The sequence below is a fragment of the Myzus persicae genome, unplaced genomic scaffold (assembly GCF_001856785.1).
Source record: "Myzus persicae strain clone G006 unplaced genomic scaffold, MPER_G0061.0, whole genome shotgun sequence".
NCBI classification, from domain to species: domain Eukaryota; kingdom Metazoa; phylum Arthropoda; class Insecta; order Hemiptera; family Aphididae; genus Myzus; species Myzus persicae.
The window spans coordinates 43,229-67,549 of record NW_019103862.1 but is presented as its reverse complement, the minus strand read 5'-3'; the positions used below and the strand labels follow the sequence as shown (position 1 = coordinate 67,549).

Here is a 24,321-nt window from a genome sequence, read left to right as displayed (position 1 = left end):
AATATAATAATAATAATAATAATAATAAAAATAAATAAGAGGTACTATATGAAATATATTATAATGCATGTTGTGTAAAAATTAAATTGTATAGCAGTTGCAAATTTTGAATACCACCCGTAACACAATAATACTAATGATAATGGTAATTATATGTATACAATAATAGGTAATAAAAAAATAAAAAAATATAAAAATACAAAATTAAATTCATAATTACATAAACAAGCTGAGAAAAATGTACCTTACAAATGAGTAAAATAATTACTAGAAAAAGAAAGATAGAATCAAAGATTACGGAAGTCGTAGTAGTTATATAAATATAACATCTGTGTATAGAAAAAGATAAGGAAACCAACGATAAAATTATAATTTATTATGATATCCATAAGTGGCCCCAAGTTAAGTAGGCATTTAACCTTGGACCAAATGTAGTAGTTAACTTTTAGCATGTAACACTTAGGTTTTTTTTTTATTTATTGACTCGAACATTTTTATAAATGTCCGATTATTCTCACACCCGCCGCGTGACGTAAATTAAACATAACGCAAGTCTCATCATTACGATCATTTGATTATGCGAGCTGCATCCAACGATAGCTCGGACATCGCTGATTGGCTATTTTGAGAGCTCCGGTTGTGTATAAGTCTGTAATTGCTATTGCTTAAGTCTCCATCTTCAGTGAAATGGTCCGAAGTAACCGCGGTACTCGCATTTGTGGTGTAGACGTGTGGTAGACAACTATTGGATTTTTTTTGGACGTTACTGGTCGGCCAAAAGTTCCATATTCTCAACGATTCGTCGGAACTCGTCAAAGCTATAAATAAAAAAAAACGATTTTAGATAATTATAAAGAAACAAAAGAATTCACGACGTATATCACCGTCCATTATATATAATATTATATTATTATAAAAACCGGACACGTTCACTGTTCGATGACCATTGACCACATTGTGTGATGGTGTATAATATTGTTTATTTATTCCATCGGTCACAAAACAAAACTTAGAAAGTTAGTAGTACAATACTGCTGGAGTTCACTATGTTAATATTTGTGTATCATATTACGTATAAAGAAACTCTATTATCTCGAAATATGATATCGCTTCTCACAATTAATTGTATGCACACACACAATATGTACGTAGATGTATTTATTGTGAAATCAATAGTCGAATTAATGAACCACGCGTTTATTGATACCTATATGACCGTTGATTTTCAATTTGATTTAAACTTGGGGACAGTGAACGTGATGATGCGATAAACACAATACCTATACGTTTTCCATCCGGACTCCACGCAAAAAACAGTCCTCTGTCCGTGTGGCTACTGCTCAATGTCTCTATGATTCGATCCAAGGCGTGCATCACCACGACGCTGTTTTTTTCTACTATGGCGGGAATTGAGTTGGCGTTATATCCTGTAAAATAGAAAAAATAAATTATTTAGAACTATGAGATAAATTAAGATACCACAATATGGAGCCGAAACGTCAAATATATTCGGAAACGACCAACGATGGAAGATGGATCTGTATATATGTGTATGGAACACCGAGTGTTATCGTGCAAAGTACTACTCTTTCTTCAAGAACTAGTCCATCAACAGTGCTGTTTGTATTCAGACCTCAGGATCATATTTCATTACCACCTACACTTTTGTTTTCATTTCCCGAAACTTTAGAACATTTTGATTATTGTTAACGTCATATTGAAAAAATAAAAACGATATCACACAAATGCACAATGTTTTCATATTTTTATGATGAAAACTGTTTTTTTTATCGATGGATAACTTTCACTACCCTTTTTATCAAACATCATTTCTTAATCATATGCAATACTTAACTATCAAGTATCAACAGTACGTACTGGCTACTGACGTATGTCGTATGACCACTATTAAGTATAACTTGAACTATTATAGGTACCTATAAGTTATTTAAATATGATTAAAATTAATATTTTTCTTAAAATCTCATTAAAATTGCCAGTATATCAAACAAGAGTTAACCGTGGGGTAAAAAAAAGTAAAATTTCGGCACGTTATTGTTGTTGATACTTACCTATTAGGTATAAGAATGTTATGATCAAATTTTGGTGTGAGAACCGGCAACTTATCCGTACACGGAACCTAATATCTACCGACTATATTGTAACCCGTGCACGAGGGTGACACGCGTAACGCGTTCCAATCATATTATATTACTTACTAACTAATATAATTATCGTTGTACTCACTGACATTGTACACGGTCGTGGCCGACACCAGAAGTTCACCGGTCAGTCGGCTGAACGTCATGGAGTGCGTGTTTACGTGCAGTATGTCCACCGTCGGACAGCAGTTGCTTGCGGTCTGTTCGATGCGCTTCAACACTTGTCCTTTGCACGCGTTCGCCAACACAAACCACGAGGGGGACTTGAGATTGATGTACATCTGCATCCCGTCCTGTGGAACCGATGTGACAGCGTAACACATCAAAGCATGTTTCCACGGGTGCCAAGCGAAGGCCTATATTTTAACATAATATGGTAGATAGGTAGATACTTTTATGTACAGGTACTCGTTGCAATATGCGACGGTTATATAAACATAGTGATAGTCGATTACCAGTCGTACCGGTAACAGGTGCACTTAGGGCTGGGAGGATCCTCCCGATCATCTTACAGTTGCGGGGATGTCAGCACAATATTTGTTTTCTTTTTCAGACTCGAGGGGAACATAGATAAAACGCATTCATTGCATTTATATTTTTATATCTAAGAGTAAAATTGCCTACTATAAAAAATTATACTGAACAAACATTATATGTATATGGTTTATGTTTAGAGTAAGCCAGAGAAAGATAAACACAGTGGTCTGACAACATCCTCTTAAACGATTTAATTTAAAAAGAAATTAGTACCAACAACACTTTTATTGAGCAGGATAGTTTTCCATAGAGTGGGGGCGGGGAGATTAGTGAAATAAACCTAACTTAAATCGTGACTGAGTCATAACATTGTGATAACAAGTAGGTGGATACCAGCTATCATAGTCCCCTTAAAGCGACAGTCTTTAAACTATTACATGATGATATTATATGCTACAATTGCAACCATCACACTTTCCTATCATCATTTGCACCTTTCTTATCAAGTGATGGTGAGATCGGTAATCAGATTTATTGTCTATATATTGTGTTTAATAATATGCAATTCTATACATATACTCAACAGTGTGTGGAGTACATATTATAATATTGTACAATACAAAATTCGTATATTTCTGCTATGTATACAAAATATATATTATTTATTTATGTGAAATATGTATTACCAAAAATGAAATAACTACATTTTATTTTATGAATAATTAACAACAGCATTATATTTTCAGACTATTATAAAAAAATTATTAATTCATATACATTTGCTTTTTTGAATTTGGGGCATCTGACCAAAATACCAGATACATATTTTGTTTGTTTGGATTTATTTGACATTCCTGCAAGACTTATTCAATGTTTTATTCTAGAAGGAGCTGTAGAAATGTTTACCCAATCCCTCAAGGCAGTAAAAATTTAAAATCGTAATTATACTATATGTGGTATTTTAGAACGCTAGTTTTTTGGTAGTTTCCTAAAATAATCTGTAGAATTATCTATCATCAAAAAAAAAAATACTTATAAAAAATGTAACTTTATTACTGCGCAATTGATACATATATAATTTAACGATAACTGACAAGTTACAATTATAATCGGGGAGTTGGGAGGGGGGGGGGCTTCCTGCAAAATTCATGTGCTTTACACTACTTCAATTGGTTGTCAAAAAATGTAATTGTGATAGTATAACACATAAACATAAAAATAATTATCTATATTATAAATCAATTAATAAAACATATTTTAACCCACATTTTTACGTAAAAATTTATATCTATGTTACGGGTAATGTTAACATTCGGATAATGTCGACATTAGCCATTCGTGTTGGCTAATGTGTAATTTTTCGTTTATAAACTTGAAATATCAACATTATCCGGATAATGTTAACCTTAGCCAGTCAATTTTGGATAATGTTAAAAGTTATGTACTAAATAGGCTATATAGAGGTTTTTTAGCATTCTATGGTGGTGAGCAACTTTTTTGGTGTCAAGGACCAAAAAATAAAAAATAAAATTTATGGGCCTATATATCACACTTCATTATATTAGTACAATCTAAATTTTAAAAGTTATATCAAATTTAATTTATTTAAGTTTCATCACTGCTTGGTATAATTAAACGTGGTATATATTAACACAGTTTTAATAATAACACATAATAATAATAAAAAAAATTAAAAATATCAAAATACTAATAAATTAATATGATTTTTAAATTTAGATAAATTGTAATCGCAGGCTTAAAATCGCAACACAGGCCACGGGTTGCTGACCCCAGCTAATAATATCTTATCTTAACTTATAACTGAGTTAGTCAGTTATATATCTTACCGATAAAATAGCAAATATATACGAACTTAATATTTATCTTATTTCATCTTTATACCTATGCGACGTCTCGCTTCGATCTGTTGTTAGTCTGTTTCAGTTTTCACGTGTGACAGTTTCCAGTACAGTGTTAAGTGTTTTAAATTTAATTTTTTAAATAAAATGAAAACAAAAATGGAATTTTATAATTTATTTGAGAAATTATTGTCTGAAAAAAGAGAAGATAATTCATCTTATTTATCTGCAGATGAAAAATATTTAAATGTAATTAATGAATTGAAAGGCAACCATAAATCTCGTCGTTTAAATAAAAAATCTTAAAATATAAAATAAAATTTAATATTGTATTATTAGTATAAACTCATTTAAATTATACTCGTATTATGTATTTTATGGTAATTAGTAATTATTGTATCTTTTTTTTGCATATGGTTAATTGTATCTAAAATATATTTAATATTGCTAATAATTTAAAATGATTTCATATCATGCATGATGCAATTTTATAGTTGTTAAGACATTATCCATAAGTCCTTGGCTAATGTCATATTAACCGGTTAATGTTAACATTAGCCAGCATTTAATAATATTCATGGCGGGTAATGATAACAGTTGGCTAATGTTGACATTAGTCAGATAATGTCGACATTATCCAAATGTTAACATTACCCGTGACATCTATATTAGGTATAAATCAATTACAAAAACATAATATTTGAACACACATTTCTGTTCCTTATATACTTTAGTCGTCTACCATTTGTTTAAATAAAAACTTTTTTTATATTTCTTACACTTTTCTAAACTTTTTGTTTCAAAAATGCTCTCAATAAAAAAAAACTATAAGTCCCTACCTACGGTTTGTACAAAAATCGTATTCTAGTTTTTCCCCAAAGTATACAAATTGCGTTAAAATAGTCTGGTCTATATTGTAATAGAAAAGTTCACAAATGCTAGTGACCTCAAAGAGCAGATAATTCTTAATTATAAATGAGTTCCTTCCCAAAAATTTTTTTTTTTTTAAGAATTAAGTAGTTGTTAATCTCTGGAGTTAATAATCTTCAATAGATCTTCTACGTAAATAAATAAATAAATATTATGTTATAATTAAAATAAATTAAGGTTATAGTAACACATACAATTTAGTATAATATAAATTAATATAATATTACATAATAATGATAAATATTAGTCTTATAGGTGTTTAGATATTTTTATATTTTATAATGTTTGTTTATGGAGTTTTATTTTAAATATAGAAAGAACTGTATATTAAAATTATTGAATTATTGAGAATAATTTAAATGTTTTAAATTCATTTTTTTAGATGTTTGGATTTATATAGCACGATTAAAAAACATCTGTCTTAGGTAATATACCTATACATTTAGAATGCAAAATTATTAAAAATAAAGTCAAGTAATCAATAACAACATATTTAATAATGGTGGTAAAATCACCATTACATATTATATACTACGATGTACGAGAATACGAGTAAATATTATACTAATATAATTGTACCAAATAAATATAAATAAAACATTTTGAATCAATTATGCATTTAATGCCTGCCTGTAAGGAAATAACTAGTACTAGACCTCAACTTTTAGTACTTCGGGAAGTAACTAGTACATGTATAGCTGGGAGTCAATTTGTATTACAATTATCGACCTTTTTGACTTCGGGAGTCAACTATAACAGAACTATCCGTCCAAAATAAGACACTTTAAATTTAAAAAAGTATGATTAACCATATCAAGGTTAGAACATTATATTTAATCCTATATTATATTTTTAAAGTAATTTCTATGCGATTTAAATGCGGTTTACAAAGATTGAATGCACGGACTTGACTTCCTAAAGCTGTAGTGTTAATAAATCGTAGAAAACCGTCAGCAACTCTCCGAATTAAATCCTTTAGTCAAGGCCGATGCCCGAAAACTGTATGCAGCTCAGCTGAACGATGATATTGTACACGCCATCAAAAGTACCAGAAACGCACAAACAAATCTATTTCGGAATCCGTCAGTGCCAATAGGCAATAGTATTATTATTGCGTTCTGTGTACACGACAAATCGCAGACACAATAAACTATAATGACATATGATTTATACCTTTATCAGCCAATTAACTTGGCCATTCTGTTTACTGTCGTAACGGTCGGTCAAAGTTTCGGTCACATTGATAGTAGAATCGAAGCGCCGATCGTGGTGTGGGCACAACTCCAGTGGGTCTTCGATGCGCCAAACTTTCAATACGCACGCCTTTTGCGAGTGTGTGGCCACGGCCAAGTGACGACTCCATTTGTCCTGCGACACGTGCAGGCAGCTTATTACCGAATTTTTTTCAATCGTGTGTATAATGCGGGTAACGATCAATTTCTTTTGGGCGAAATCGTACCGGAAAAATGTCACTTTGGACCTAGTGCATCCCCTGAAATACGCAAAACAACATAATGAAATGACGATTGTTTTGTACCTCGAAGTGCTCTACCTCTAACCTACGCAGTGTCAGTGTGCAACGAAATATTGAAATAAATATGTTTAAGATAATTCCATCCCGTCTATGTTATTTAACAAAATAGAATAATCTTATACATAGAGTAATACTATAGAGAGGGCTTTACGAACGCAATTGGAAGAGAACTTGGTGTACTTTCAGTGTTACCACAACATACAATAAGTTCTATTGTACAATCTTATTCATTATTATATTTAATGCATTCTGCAACATATTATTGCACAATGGGAATATTGTAAATACATTTTTATATATAATATTATTAATGACAATTATTTTGTTCATCGATAAAATATATATTGAATATACAATTATTAAGATTCAAAATAGGTGATACATATGATAAATATATGTTAAATAGTATTATAATATTGTATTATGTACCCTACTATCTATTGAGTGTCCACTGTCCACAAGAACAGTGTATACTCTATATTTCAGATGCTTATATTTCTCAGTTCTAAATATATATTTTTCAATACTGTTTGTGGAATAACGAATGTGAGACTAAACTATTAGATCATACATTTTTTAACTCTTGTATTTTGCGCATAAGCAACAACTTTTTCTGTGTACACAGTTTGATGTACAAAAAGGGTTTTTCAAATGTATAGAACCAGTTAAGACTAAAAAGACGCACAACGAGTTGTAAAAGTCGGCAAAGCAAACAAGGACTCAACAAGTAGAGCAAAGTCGGCGAATGACGAAAAAACGTTGTTGATAATAACATTTCAAAATATAAATCTGAGGTTAGCTTTTGTTATCTTATGTATATAGGGTTATATCAATTATCCATTTTACTTATTGTATCATGTAAATACAGATTGTAAATTTTCTTAGTAAAAAAAAAAAAAAATTTTGTTATCTTGCGACCAATAGTTCCATTAAATGCGTACTGTCGAATTTGTCTGGTTTCGTTTTCTTAACACGTACGTGTCTATATTATTCTTTGATCTTATACCAATTGTATCAATTATCGTAGTCATCAGATTAAATTTCAGAAAATATTTTTGAATTCGTCACAAAGTCAACTTAAAAACAACTTTTTCACTGTTTTGAAATTGAACTCCTAATCCATTTTCCTTAGAAATTACATTTTTAAATTTAAAAAATATATTATTTAAAATGGAAAAAATATTTAAATGGAAAAAATAATTAAAATTGTAAGAAATTCACTTTCGATTTAATTTCATGACGAATACAGATTAATATTCAGAAATCTTATCGGATAAATAGATAAGATTTAGATTGATACTTTTGTCAAAAAAAAAAAAATTAATATTATTTACCTAACCTTCGTATGTAAATCGACATCCACCCATTTAAAAGTGCAAGCCGAAAAATCTGATGACTATAGAAAAATAATCCATTTCCTAAATGAAAACAACGCATCATTCCATACTTATCAGCTTCAATCAGAGAAATCTTACAGAGTGGTCATAAGAAATCTTCACCCCTCCACCCCAACTTCAGATATCTCCTCGGCAATTGAGGAAATTGGGTTCTCAACTAGGCAAGTCACAAATATAAAGCATCACCAAACAAAAATGGCTCTTCCATGTTCTTCGTTGATCTCGAGCCTGACCCCTCCAACAAAGACATCTTCAACGTCAAGTCAATCCTGCACACATTAGTCAAAGTCGAGGAACCTCATACACGCCGCGATATTCCACAATGCCTTAACTGCCAATTTTACGGGCACACAAGACCTTACTGCTCCTACCCCCCACGCTGTGTTAAATGTGGTGAGGGCCACCCAACTTCAGTATGCGGAAAAACGCCTGACACTCCCGCCACCTGCGCGCTGTGCTCCGGCAGTCACCCAGCCAACTACAAAGGCTGCACTGTTCACAAGGAGCTCCAAAACCGCCGCTGTCACCCACTCACCACAACCAAACTCACTCAGAAACCTCATCTAAAGCAGCCTCCTCAATGCCCTGCTCCATCAACCAGCTCGCCATCTTCCAATCTTCAATCAAACACGCGCCCCAGATCTTATGCAAATGTAACAGGTAACGACACCACTCATAATCAATCTTGCGACAACCATTCCCCCAAAACTGATATTGATGTTTTTTCTAAGTTTTTAGATGAATTTAAATCTGTTATCAATCCTCTAATTACTCTCCTCACCTCTGTCATCTCCAAGCTCCTTGATACTAAACAAAATGCCTAGCTCCTATACTTCTAACTCTCTCCTCACCCTTCTATGGAATGCTAACGGACTAAAGAATCACACTAATGAACTTCTCCTCACCCTCCAAGAAAAAAGAATTGACATTGTCCTTATATCTGAAACCCACTTCACCTCCAACTCATATGTCAACCTCACTGGTTACGATTCCTACCGTGCAAACCACCCAGACAACACTGCACATGCAGGAGCAGCAATATATATAAAATCTTCACTTAAATACATACCACTCCCAAACTTCATATCTGACGATATTCAATCCTGCGCAATATTTCTAATAATTAATAATATCCCTATCACATTCGCAGTTGTTTATTCTCCACCAAAACACAAAATCTCCCCTGCCAGATTTACTGAAATTTTCTCCACATTCAACAACAACTACGTCATAGGTGGTGATCTAAATGCAAAGCATCCTCAGTGGGGCTGTCGTGCCTCAAACCCTAGAGGAAATTCTCTCCTCCAATCCCTACTAACTACCAACTCTACTGTCATTGCACCTCCAAATTATACATACTGGCCTAACTCCCGTCGAAAAATGCCAGACATCCTAGATATCTTCGTCACTAAGATTCCAAGAAATCTCCACACCCAAATGTTTAATCTCATTGACCCTTGCTCAGACCATTCGCCAGTCATGCTTTCGCTAGACTGTCTTTCTCAAGCTAAAGTCAACTCCTCAGCTCTATCACAATTTCCAATCGACTGGGACAAATTTAGTACAATCCTATCTGAAAAAACCTGCCTTAACCATCCCCTAAAGATTCCCTCTGATATCGATGACGCAGTAAACCTACTCACAACTAATATCCAAACCTCTGTGTGGGACTCAGCTAAACCTGTGCCCTTGCACGTTAAGCCTCCCCCTCATCTCCCCTCCTACATACGAACTCTCATCTCAAAAAAACGTCGCGCTCGGGTTATTTGGCAAAGAACTCGATACCCTTTGACAAATCCCATTACAATGCACTTACCCAAAAGTTGAAACGTCTCCTAGCTAACCTTAAATCGGAGTCTTACGCAAACTATATTTCTTCTCTCACTGGCATAGACGGCTCCCTATGGAAATCCACTAGGAAACTACTATGAATTCACAATCCTCCCCCTACCCTACGTAATGCTGATGGTAGCTGGGCATTGTCTGAACAATCTCAAGCCAACATATTTGCCAACCACCTATCAAACACATTTCAACCACATCACAATATTATCTCTCCAACCAAAATCCAAGAAGTTGAAAGCTTTCTAAACTCTCCTCTTCCATTGTATCCTCCTCCTAGAGCTTTTTACCCTAGTGAAGTTGAATTTAATCTTAAGAAAAACTCACCAAATAAATCTCCTGGATTTGACTTAATTTCAGCGGAAGTGGTCAAACACCTTCTCAGAAAAACCATAATTTTTCTAACGCAAATTTATAACGCTATGCTTCGTTTATCATACTTTCCTATATTATGGAAATATTCTATTATAATACTCATACCAAAACAAAAAAAAACCCCTGACTGTTCTTCCTCATATAGGCCTATAAGTCTCCTACCAACTCTCTCCAAACTATTTGAAAAACTCCTTCTCAAACGAATACTCCCAATAGTTGATGAAGCTAAAATACTACCAGACTCACAATTCAGTTTTCGCAACAGTCACTCAACGATCCATCAGATTCATCGCCTGGTTGACAAAATTTCATTTGCCCTGGAGGAAAAACTATACTGCACTGGTGCTTTCCTTGATGTCTCCCGAGCTTTCGACAGAGTCTGGCACTCAGGCCTCCTTTATAAATTAAAACTTATCCTTCCTAGCCACTACTATCTTATCCTCAAATCCTACCTCGAAGATAGGTTCTTCTCCGTACGTGTAGGTTCTTCTTTCTCCTCTCCTACTGAAATAAAAGCAGGTAATTGCTCCCTTACTCTTCAATCTCTACATCTCTGACCAGCCTACTTCACCCAATACCTTAGTCGGTGATTTTGCTGACGACAAAGCCATACTAGCAACCAGCTCAGATCCCGTGTTCTAGCCTCCTCCTACATACAAGATCATCTCTTCTCCCTTGAATCGTGGTACAAAACATGGGACGTAAAAATGAATGAAACCAAATCCATCCACGGTACTTTTGCACTTCGTCACGGTGTATGCCCAACACTTTACCTCAATAATCAACCACTCCCCCCTGCGCAGTGCATACGTTACCTTGGTATACTCATTGACCGCCGTCTCACCTGGAAACCTCACATAATAAGCAAAACCCGTATACTTAACGACCGCTTTCGACTCCTTCGTCCACTTCTAACATCAAAGCATTTGAAACTCTCCAATAAGCTGCTGCTTTACAAACTCCTACTAAGACCCATTTGGACTTATGGGATTAAACTATGGGGCGCTACCAAAATTTCCAACATCAACCGCATTCAAAGATTCCAATCCAAAACTCTACGTACCATTCTAAAAGCACCCTTTTATGTCTCTAACCACACCCTCCACTCTGACCTAAAAATTCCATTTGTCTCCGAACTAGTCAAAACTCTCTATAAACGTTTCAATAGCCTCCTAGCCCATCATAAGAATTCGTTAATCTCCAATCTTTCATTTGCTTCTATCCCAGGTAGTCCAGTTAAAAGACTTAAAAGACAGTGGTGTCGTGACCTGCTAGCCTAATTTAGTCTTACTCATATCGTAGTACCTCCGCTGGGAGGCCTCTACAGTCGGAAAAATCTGTCATTTATTTATTTATTTTTTTTTTTATTTAATTTACTTCATCTCTTATTCTTATTGTTCATGTATTGAAACAGATTGAATAAAAATACTTTAATTACAAAAAAAAAAAAATATTATTTTTTAGTGTGTTATTGACATGAGTATGCATGTGCAGAAGCGATCCGCTATTATTTCTCTTACATCATTTCTCCAGTCACACTAAAGATCATTTATATTAAAATTATTAAATACACATTTACAACACGATCTACATGCAAGTACTTAGAATATTTTCTATATTGAATTCCTTACAAACAGTCGGTATGACGATATCCCTTTAAGATACTATTTATTATTTGTATGCACAAGTATAATACATAGGTACCATAAGGTCACCTTTTGAATGGTATTATTATTATCTATAGATAGGTACTATAAGTAGGTAATAGTCTTAAAACATTTTCATCATAATGCAAGAGATATGCATATTTAATAAAATAATTATAGTACCTAGATCATTTTTACTATTTTACTTACAATTATATGATTATGATATTCTATTAAGCCACATGGGTATATAATATATACACTACCTAATCTACAGTAATACAGACGTACAGTACCTATGTTTAGCTATTAAATTCTATGATAAATATGTTTAAGATGTCCTTTACACATAAGCTTATGTGGACTGATATGACTGTATCCTATAAATATATATATATTTAATTGGTCGCATAATAAAAATATGAAAATTCCAAATTATGAGTTAATCGTTTAATATGACTATACCATGATACTACTTATAATTTAACATAATATGGATTTGTTTAAACACTTTAAACTGAATATTTAAGTAAAATAATAAAAAAAAATTATTGACATAGAAATATTGGCATAGTTTTAAATGCAAAACCTATAAAGTTAATGTTATCAGATATTTTATGAGTTCATCATTTTTCTGTTTACCTACCATTCAAATTCATATCATATGTTAATCATAATTCATATTATATTATATAACTGTGTTATAACTAACGTTACTAAAACACGACCGTTGGCCAACCAATCCATGACAATAATTCTGCATCCATGCGGCCATTGGCAAGTGTCATCAGTTACACAACCACAACTCGATGTCTTTTGTTCATTATTTGATTTGTCATTCGGTGGATTCAATAACCAAACCTGTTAACAATATGTGATAATAATATTATAATAAATTTCAAATTGAAGAATCATAAAATTATAGGAACTACCTGTACATGTTGGTTAAATTATAAGCAAAATGCAAGCATACGTAGTGTATAATGATAATAATAATTAATTGATAAAACCCCCCCCCCCTCCCCGCCCCAAAGTGCAATAATTATATTATGCAAAAACATGGATTTGCATTTTCATAGAAAAAAAAACCAGGGAACTCGCTTTGCCGTATGGTTGGTTTTGAATTTTGAATGAAATTTTCTTCGTTGAGTAACATAAATATAAGTATTTAATTTGAATTCAATGATCCATCATTATTTACAAAAACAGAAAAACAATTCTAAGTGAAGGATGAATAGCTAATTAGAGTCTTTTTTCATTTATATAATTATATATCAAACGTTTTATTGGTACATATAATCATTCTTAGATTTTTAGTATTATAAGAGACTAATTCATATTATATGTAGTATGTGGTATTATCGCAATAGGTTTCTATTGTCTAATGGTATGATACATTATGATGAATAGATTCCTAGTATAAATAAGCAATAGTTTTAAATTAATCTAAATGTCTTAAACATTTCATTCTGTGCCTGTGTAAAATATAATAATATAGGTTCCTAGTATTAATATTTTTGAATTACAAGAAAATAATTTAAATCGTTATTCTTTTTATAGTTAATTGTATAGTTATGTATAAATAATATATAGATATTTTATGATTAAAAAACAGCTAAAGCCAAAATGGCTCTAAAAACTATGAAAGATAATAATTAAATCAAATTAACTTTATATTATTATTACAAGCGGACGAATAATTAAATTGCAACTTAACTTTTATTATTAAATAATAATATGAACAAAAAAACAACTTTGAGATAAAATAAAATAAATATACGAATGGGAAATGAAAGTATCCAAATACATTTTCTTTTGAAGATTTAATATTCAAATTATATATTTTATAATTTGTATACGCAAAGCGTATTTATATACTTTTTCCTATTGTTGTATGTAATTTTAAAAACCTTACATATGAATACTAAAATATTTATAAATTTTTAAATACAAAATTATTTTGACAAATCTATTCAAAATTCTATCTTCAAATGCTGATTAAAAAAATAACTGTGAATTTACTTATACTAAACTTTTTAAGTGTATGTATATGTACAAGTGCTATGTGTTTTTGTATGTTTAAATATCTAATTTCGTAACTTCAAAGTTCAAATGATTATAAAAAAATTATAGTTTTGTACTTTTAGATTTTGCTTTCAATATGAAATATTTATAGGCACCTTTATGAAATGTTCAAGCTTCAACTATAAAAGTTAAAGATTCTATCAGTTTTTAAAACAATTTGAAGATTTTTGTTATTTTAATGAATTTTTTCAAATTTGAACTTCAAATGCTAAAAAAAATATTCTTTTGTCTTATTTTTAATACTTTGAAATAGCTTTTTATCTTAAAAAAAATGATGTGAAAATAAAAAATTTGAAAACCACACTATGAATAGCAAATGATAACATAATTAATAGTTAAAAAATAATTATTTGGTTAAAATGTCTAACTTTACTTACTCCCTACGCCCTAACGGTAATTTTAAATATAAACTAGTCTTAACTAGATCAACGTTTTTACCGGAAACGACCCTAAAAGTTTAGGATTAGTTAAAATGTTCTGCTCCCAAAAGCGAAGACAGATTTAAATATTATTTTGAAATTAATTTAAGTTATGAACAATAGATTTTAAATCAGTTATAAAATACGTAATAGCTCTTGTGAACTGCCATATTATTACGTACTAACTAGTTGTAGATTTAGTTTTACGTAAGAAAATAGAACAAAGATAATACAACACTCAAATCTATTAATAGTTAATGATTTAAAAATGAAATTTTTTTAGGATAAATTAAAAATATAGAACACTATATTTTCAGACGTTTTAATCAACGTCTATATGTCTCACAATTTCAAAATTTATTTTTCAGGCTTTACTGACTTAAAAATAGTTTAAAAATATCTAGGATGATAACGCTTCAACAGTACCGTGTACAGTGCTGCACTGGTACTGATATTTAGTATTTGGTCAGTACTATAGGAATACAGTACTTATAACTACGTGAAAAACATTCGATGAGAAGCAACAATCCTTGGCGGTGTTTCCACCGATGCGGGATTTAATCTCGTTGCCACATCCTACCTATGATTATATTAACCTAATGCCTATTGGGGTACCTACTGTATCAGTTATTAATTGTTGCCAATAATTTAGCAGTCAAAGTGATGATTCGACTCTGCGGTATCTATGTGAACCATATTGGTTTTCATACTTTTAGATGCACGATGCACGTCCCTGTGCACCATGTGATGTTCTATATATTATTGTAATTTCAAGTACATTTCGTATGTACCTATAAAGTCCTCTTAGCAATACAAGATTTATTTCACCATTCTCCTTCCGAAATTTACTCGAAGACGCCTCTGTACCTTTATGTGCCCGGTACTCTTTATCGCGTTATTGATTCGCGGTATCCGGAGCGTTTCGTCAACAGGCTCATTTATGCCCGGAGATCGATACGTGACGTCGAGAGGGTCGTCCTGCTCTGAAGTTCGCCGATCGAGTGCAGCATACGCGTTTATTCGTTCTAAGAGTGACGAGTCACCGAGACCTCCATCTCCCCACGAATTATCCGACGAATCGAACGACGACTCTTCTCTCCGATCCACTGTGAACGAATATCCCAGTTTTTCGCCCTGTGCGTCCCATTTCAGACAGCCGATGGTGATTTTCGTGGAGCCTCCGTCGGCCTGTGTTGGCCCGTGCTCGTCCACCGCGGCAATCGTGTACTGAACACTCTGGGTGTGGCACGACCACAAGTGCACTGACGATTGAATGGCCGCCGTCAAGTAGCCCGTCGAACTCCAGTCCAGTATCTTGGTCACTGCACAGTGTAATATAACATATCAATCACGTAATAATGTATACAGATTATGATACAAATAGATGAGATGGTATTAAGAATAAAAAATGTAGCTTATAAACACAAGCTTGAATCGTAAATCTAGTAATGAAGACCAAAAAAAATCATTTTATTCATTTTTTGAACAGATCCCTATATATGTATAGATATCTGTACACCTAACCTAAACTTAAGTAACCTATATGTATCTAAAGATATATCTATGTAGGTAGTAGAACTAAAAGATTGATGAACATTGGATGTACCTATTTTCAATAAATATTTATAAATCCATTTCAAAAACATGATAAAAAGGTTAAAATATTTTACTTCTGATTGTGCTATATAGATGCTTAATGCTTTTATAGACATTTGAACGTTGTACCTACTTAAATAAGTTTTTATTCGATTTATTTACAATAAAATTGTTGCTTGTAAATAATTAAGCTTGCAAACATGATTTATCATCGAATTAAAACTTACCGCATCCTAACACTGACCTACTCAAAGACAATGTCAAGGTGTTTTCGACATCAACTATACAGCAGAGTGTCTTAGATTATAGACTATATAATGTAGGTATATATAATATTAGTTAATATATATAAACAATATAGCTAGGATTATTTTAAACTATAAATTATTAATAAAGGGCAGGCCAATGAGGCAAGATGTGCTGAGTTGACATTAATATTTTACTTTATAACGCCGCAGGTACAGGCAGTCCGGTTGTCGCTAAGTGATTCGGCGAGAACGTAAATACGGCGATTGTACCTACGTGCGAAACGACAATCGTAGTGCGGGCTAGGTGTTCCGAATTAGTGTTTTATTTATGTTTATTTTACATCTTAATAAAATTATTCAAGAATTTTATTTAAGTTTTGTTTCAGGCTGTCGTGGCGAATAATACACTTTAAATAGGTACCAAGACATAATCGAAGTACTTACCTTCTCATCCAGTACTCGTTATCTCAGTCTATTGCTCGAGAGTAAAGGAACCTTTGAGTTGCATGGTGTACATCCTGTTGGACCTAATTTAATTATTATTTTGTGCAGACCTCGTTAACGTAGTCGCCCAAAGGAGACCTTAAATTAACTCTTACAGCAGGTATTGGTAATTACTCGTTTGATGGTTTGGGAATCGGAAATCGAAAAACTATATGTTATATACATCAAGCTTTTGCGTGGCGTCTGGTGTATACAACTAGAGTTACCTGTGATGTTTAGATTATTTTAGATTATAAGCGGAACAACGAATTTATTGATTTTACAGTGATGTGTTTTCTCGGAAAAAACGGGAATCTATATTCAAAACCAATATTTGACAAAATTAATTTTGTTAATTTGTTATAACTTAAAAACGAATAACCGTGAATACTTTTAATTTTCACCAAATACTATGACAATTTTATATGACAAATTATTTCGAGTCAGAAATTCATAAAAAATGCAGGAAATACCTAAGATTTGAAAATTTAATACAAAGTTAGGTACTCATAAGTTGTTACAATAGAAGTTTAAAAATATTAAAGATATATAATCACGATTTTTTTATAAGCATTTAAATTTCAAATTTTGACGAAATTCATCAGCATTTTTGTACTATTTTGGAGTTAAAAATTTATAAAATGTTTAATTTTTATAGCTAATAATTGAAAATTTAAAATAAGATTTCTCATAATTATTTTTATATTCTAAAATAAAAATTAAAAAATACGATGTTTACACAATTTATATTAACGTTAGTTATTTCGTTGTAATTCTAAAACTTTTTTCTTGGAGATTTGTCCACTTGCCTACATTAAAAAAAATTCTTATTAAAAATAATTGTAGGGGAATAAAATGAGGCAGCTAGATTCCTTCGTAGTCAGTAATTATAAATATGTTTACTAAAGTTTTTAAAACACTTTATCACCATACCTAACTTAGATGATTTTTGATAAGAAATTAAATATAATATATGTATAATATATTATAGTGACATTAGTTTATAATGTGACATAATAGCATAATACTATGGTTTTTCTATTTTTCACTTTCAACGAGTTAATATGCTAATAAAAATGCTTAAATTATTTTAATCAGCTATTTGTATGATTTTAGAAATTCTAATTATATTAATTTGTATATTTACATAAATGTATGTGTCTTATTTTATATAATTAGAAAAAAATATTTTTTTTATTATTTTATCAAATAGGAACCATTTTGTATAATATATATGTATATATTATAATGATACTTTAATTCAAAAAGATGTCTAAGTGTTTGATAGGTTGGCTAACCTCTATATACAATTAAATAGGTTGTCTATTGAATATAAAACGAATCATTAAAAATAAAAATATGTAAGGTAAATAAAACGATAAAAGTAAAATTTCATATCAATTATATATCCTGCTATCTCAATATTTAGGAAGTTGTATAGAATGCCCAGTTTACATGTGATTTTTACATAATTGCCTAAAATGTAAAACACAACACATATACCTAAATAGTCTATATCATAGTATATTAGTGTATTACCATTTACATTAGATTAATTACTCACATTGTATATAATTGATTATATTCAAAGTACGAGATATACCTCACCGTGTCTATCTTATCGACTATCCTACATACATTTGTTCGATAGTATCATAAATATTATTTAAGACACGAAATTCAATGTTTTAATTTTTTTTCACGACAATGCTCGTAAATTTAAAGTTATTTAAGAAAATTAAAAACGTGGTTGTGATTGATATTATGTATTATAAACTACATTAAAGTAGGTACCTATACAGAAAAATGTTCAAAAGTATAGAACCAGTATAGCATTTAACTTATTTAACCGACAAATCATTATTGTACCATTATTGTATAGTGTTACCTGTATTAATTTTCGCTAGCATTATTTGAGAAATAGATTTTCTAGTAATTGCATGTTTTATACAAAAATAACAAAAAATATAGCAGTATAAGCTAAAAATGTATATTATCATTAAAAATAAAAATAAAATAATACAAATTTTACTTATTGCATTATGCATACTTTTGTATATTTAGTGAATTTTCAATTATTTGTCTGTTTTCCTGATATTTTAATAAATCAATAATTTTTTTTTTTTCAATTACATATTCCTCATAACGTCTTATAATTATTTTTCCTAATAATATATACAATAGGTGCTAAGGTACCAAGTTTTTAAAGTAACTTTTTATACCGTTTATTATTATTGTTATTTATTTACTTTAATCGCCAGCAATGTTTTACATAAGTTTAAAATTGTGTATTGAATATGCGGTTCCTTCTAAACTCACAAAATTATTTCTATTTAATATTTTTTTAAACACACGAAATTAGTCTCAAATGCTTATATGTACGATTTTTTAAATATTTTGTCATTTTTATCATATATTTCAGGATATTAAGTGCATATCTATTAATTGTTATAAACAGGGCTCGAAACTTGTAGCATTAGCTTATTTTTATGGTTTGACATGGAAGTGTATCAGATCTATTATGAAATATGAAAGCGCTTTTATTTGCTTTTATGCATATATCTGCTGTCATATTTTACGCCCTAGTCTAGATATAGATAGGTGCCAATGATAAAAACCTAGACATTTTAGTTAATTTCTGTTTTTTTTTGTTATTTTTGTTCAGAACCTAGAACAAAAATATTCTTTTTCCCTTGTATCATATTTCCTAATAATAAACACTGGAACTCGTATTTGCTCGCTTATTTACTAATCGGCTAAATTATTCAATGTTTTTTCGTTTATTCGAACATTTTTCAGAAAATATATAAGAAGCATAATAAAGAAGTTAAAATGTTATCAAAAACTCTGAGAGGCTAAAAGTTTTAATTTTTTTAAAGATGAATTTTTTTTATGTGTCTAAATTAAACCATAATATGTAAAAAAAAAGTATTGATAGTGTTTGTCTTTTTGTTTTGCTTATTTTAATATTTTCATGTGCTTATTTGAGTGCTTATAATGATGTACTTAAATTTTTTTTCAGTGCTGATTTTGATGATTATAAGTGTTATAAGTCCCTGATTATTAATAATACATTATCATAAGTCCTATAATGTCCTATCTGATCGTCTGAACGTGTGGTTTCAATATTACAATTTTTAAGCTCGTATACTAATAAATAATACAAAAAATAGTTTTACTGTACATACAGGCAAACTAGATATACAAAGAAACTACTTCGTCCATACGATGCACTGAAATGCGTTTTGATTATTGTATGTTACTTACTCCAGTCGTTGGACAGATTCGGCATGTCCAACAGCAGATCGGCTACCAGTGATTTGCTGGTGGCATGATTGAACTTCCGGGCCAAACGTCTCTGACTGACCATTCGGATGGGCCACGTTAAGTTAGTGTCCCGGTACATGGTGACTAGGTCTGTCTCATCTGTACCATTTTTTCGCTTGTTCAATACGTGCCTCAACAGGTGTCCGCCAATGGACTCCAGCGACATGTACGACTGAAGTTGACGGAAAGATCGGTGTTGCTGCTCTTGCTGCCGTTCGCACTCGAATGGCTCAAGGAAATCCTATCCAAACATTGGACCAATATATCAATTGACAATACCTAAGATTTTTTATCGATTTTGAGCACTTAGCGGTTGGATAAACCGAGACCATGCATTACACAAGTTCAAAATAAACGTATTCAAACCACGATCGTATTTTTTTTAAAACCATGAAATCGCCAACCCAATATTAAACTCAATCATATTATACTAAACCGTCTAAACCAGAAATCAGTATAATCGTGGCACATAAATAAACCGATTAGAATAAGTAGGTAATAATCCTAAGTAATGGACTGTTACAGTTTATTTACTATCTATGATTAATAAATGATAACTTTAAGTTTTGTTTTATAATTTATTTTACAAAGAGTTTTGCTCCTAAGTAAAGACCTATGTCCTATAATATTGATTACAATTTGGTATAAATTATTACAAAATAATAATTAAATACTGTTTACGTATATTTTATATGTTACGAATATACCTATAAACACATTATATTTTATTATACTTATGGAGTATACATATTATAAAGATATTTATTTCTCCATGTTAAGGTAATATTAATGTATATATTTTTGTAAAAGGATATTACCTAGCTAAGGATTTATTTTTATCGAATAAGTACCTATACATTTATTTTATTCATATACTACCTGTCATAGAATAAAGAAAAATTATAACTATTTTTGATAACTTTTAAAAAATGTGACCAAATAGAAAAATAAATAATATAGAATAATTATACACTCCTAAGTTAAACGCACTAATTCGGGAAATAGTACGTTTTGTAAAAATAAACAACAAAATGTACTATTTTCTGAAATTATGCCAAAACTTACTATTAAATGAAAATGGTTCGTTTTGTCGCAATTAGTATACTTGGATGTCAAATTTAGGACATTTAATTACAATATAACTTAGGGAACATAGCAAAAAAACGTTTATTACAATTGTACACATTTTTTGGTAAGATTACCATATCTCAAAACAACTTCAGTAGTTCGTCACACAAATCCATAAATACTAAAAAAAGTGGAAAATGGAAATAGTACGTTTTGGATTGTCACCCCTCAAATGTCACTATTATATTTCGAACTATATACTTATAATCGATATATTAGAGCACTTACTCTCAATAAGATTTTTACAAAATTCCGAGTCACAGGTAAAGAACAAAAAAGCCAATGTTCAACTGCAGCTGCAGATGATTGGGGTGAACCTCAATTCGAGTGTTGCGTGAAATTAAGCAGTTGGATTCTTAATTCTTATTTTATTGGGCCGGTATTAATGCAGATTAATGTGTTAAAATTACTATACTGGAGCGTGAGCTGGTGAAAAATTTTGAAAAATCAATATCGAAATTTTAATTATAAAATTGATTAGCTCATGTCTCATTGCAAGATTGTGGATAACATGAAGACCAACGATAAATGATCGACGTTAACGCGATCGACGGACGTCATGAAATGTTTTATTATAAAATCTTTACGCGATTGTTATTTGAACCGTCTAATTGTATGAATACACTCGCAGTGTCTCTGTGCATGCTTTAATCGAAATATATGCAATCAGAAACAAAAATGCACAGTGCACACACGAAAGTACAGTGCAAATATATAGGTACAGGTACTTACGGTTCCGGGTTCATCGAAGCTGAAGTTGGAAACACAATCGTATTGGTGATTTGCAGCGATGTGATGTGCAGAATAAAACGAATAAGGGCTTCGATGCCGATCGGGCACGAATCGATCCCTGCCCTGGTTGTATTTAAACATGATGTTCAAAAATAATGACAATTATTGATAGGTATATAATTATATAATAATGCTAAAACACTTCACTGTTTAATAATTTATATTATTGTGACGGTTAGCGCACTGGATCGATACTTCTAGGATTGTACACCCGTCGTAGGCCGAATCATCACTAAGAAAAAAATAATTAGATATTAGTGAATATTGTTACAATTATTATTATTATTATTATTATCGTCGTTTTATCATTACGTTCATTTACTACCACTAAATAGTAAGTGTACCTACATATGCATGTATGTCTGCATCTGTACCTATCCTATCGGCGAGCTGTGGGGAGGGGACCCGATAATAATATAATCTAGCGATTAGAAAACGGTTTACCCTATTGAAAACATTAATAACGGTGTGCGGTATTCAAATTGTATTCAGATCGTTAAATTATAATAGAATATTATCGCATATGTTTCGACTTACTTGAACGAGCATAGTTGATTAATACCCACACACTCAAGTCGGTTCGCTTGTTAATTATTTTAAAATCGATTAATAATATTGAACAGCCGTAAAAATCATTGATAACGTTAGGTCACAGTGGGAATAATATTATCATCATCATTAATACCAGCTATAACATGTCCATTATCGAAACGTAACGATATTTTAATGTATCAAGTCTTTTTGAAATCATAGCAAGAATAAGAAAGAATACGCGTTGGATTTGGTGGATAAACGAGATGATAATAATTGATCATACGAATATACCGAAATACTTACATATTGACTTTCAGTCAGGCAAACGCCCAATGATGCTATAACTCACTAGGTGCATATTATTATGTATAGACTATAGGTATATAATATTAATATTTTGTAGCCAATATAATTATAAAAACCCCAGATATACTGCAGGGCCACAATTAAGCCACACGAGGCTGGTGTGAAAGCTTTAATTTGGGGCCTCAATATTTTTTTCAACAAAAATATTTACCAACTCTAAATAATATACAATAGCCAGGGTTTATATTGTCGAGGGTGGTCTAGAAAATGTTTGCTTTAAATAGTTTTAACCGTTTTCCATTTTATTGTAGATGGCATTTGAATATTTTTTCACATAATTTATAGAGAGTGCATAAGTAATGCAAAACTATGATATAGAGTATGGACATAGGCGTAGGGTGATCAAATATATTAGGGAGGCTAGATACCCATTATAAATGTCCAATGCTCTGTCCCTTTTTTATTGATTTACCTATGCGTTAAAGATATTCATAAAAAAAAACATCATGCCAACTTAACTTTAATATTTGTAAATTGCTGTAAAATCAAAACGTGACAAAATATTACCATGTACAAATAAATAAAAAATGGTAATGTAAGCATTCGGTGAAAATCTCAAGTATTGTATTTTGGTTATTCGTTTTTTAATTACAACAAAATATCAAAAAACGATTGGAGCGAAATAGTTAATTTAAGATGAATATCCAACGTAGAAAAAATTTGAACATCAAACGGTTGTTAACAATTAAAGTTAATTTCCAGTAACAACAAGTATGCTCACCCCCCCCCCCTTTTTCTTTAACAATGAAGTTTTTTAAAATCTGAGTTTTGGAATCTTTAAATATACTTAAAGACCATTTTTTCATATTTTTGAGATTTTTTGTGCCACATAAGGAGTGTCCTGTGGCGATACTAACCTTTGTTTTTCAAATGAGAACCATAATTTTTTCTTTAAATTATTTGGAGGATAATTTTTTTGAGAATTTTGATGTATCGAAATCAAAATTCGAATGAGTGGTTTCCTAGTTATTGGAACAATTTTTACTAATGATATAGTCCATAATAGGGATATGCTTATACAGTTCTACACATGGAATAATGTAATAAGAAAAATAAATAAATAAATCAAGAAGGATTTCACTTGCTATTTATCTAAGTGTTTGACTAAATAAATAATATAA

At 31.1% G+C, this 24,321-nt stretch overlaps 1 protein-coding gene across 1 annotated transcript; it reads right to left on the bottom strand.

Moving 5' to 3' along the window:
• Positions 1-212: 212 nt before the first annotated feature.
• Positions 213-22,511, bottom strand: LOC111035564. The gene is made up of 8 exons (XM_022317233.1): positions 22,241-22,511; positions 20,321-20,621; positions 15,594-16,048; positions 12,935-13,083; positions 6,602-6,920; positions 2,248-2,518; positions 1,281-1,427; positions 213-818 (listed from the first exon to the last, which is right to left on the bottom strand). The coding sequence occupies exons 1-8, from the start codon at positions 22,379-22,381 to the stop codon at positions 568-570; spliced, it is 2,034 nt and encodes a 677-aa protein (XP_022172925.1). The 5' UTR covers positions 22,382-22,511; the 3' UTR covers positions 213-567.
• Between the last annotated feature and the right edge of the window lie 1,810 nt (positions 22,512-24,321).

What these genes read in the sequence shown, in the direction of transcription:
- LOC111035564 (XM_022317233.1), bottom strand. Translation starts at nt 22,381, where the DNA reads ATGTTTAAATACAACCAGGGCAGGGATCGATTCGTGCCCGATCGGCAT. An exon ending in AGAGTACCGGGCACATAAAG is followed by an intron (nt 13,084 to 15,593) that starts GTACAGAGGCGT and finishes TATTGTTAACAG; the next exon opens with GTTTGGTTATTGAATCCACC. An exon ending in AACGGTCGTGTTTTAGTAAC is followed by an intron (nt 6,921 to 12,934) that starts GTTAGTTATAAC and finishes TGCGTATTTCAG; the next exon opens with GGGATGCACTAGGTCCAAAG.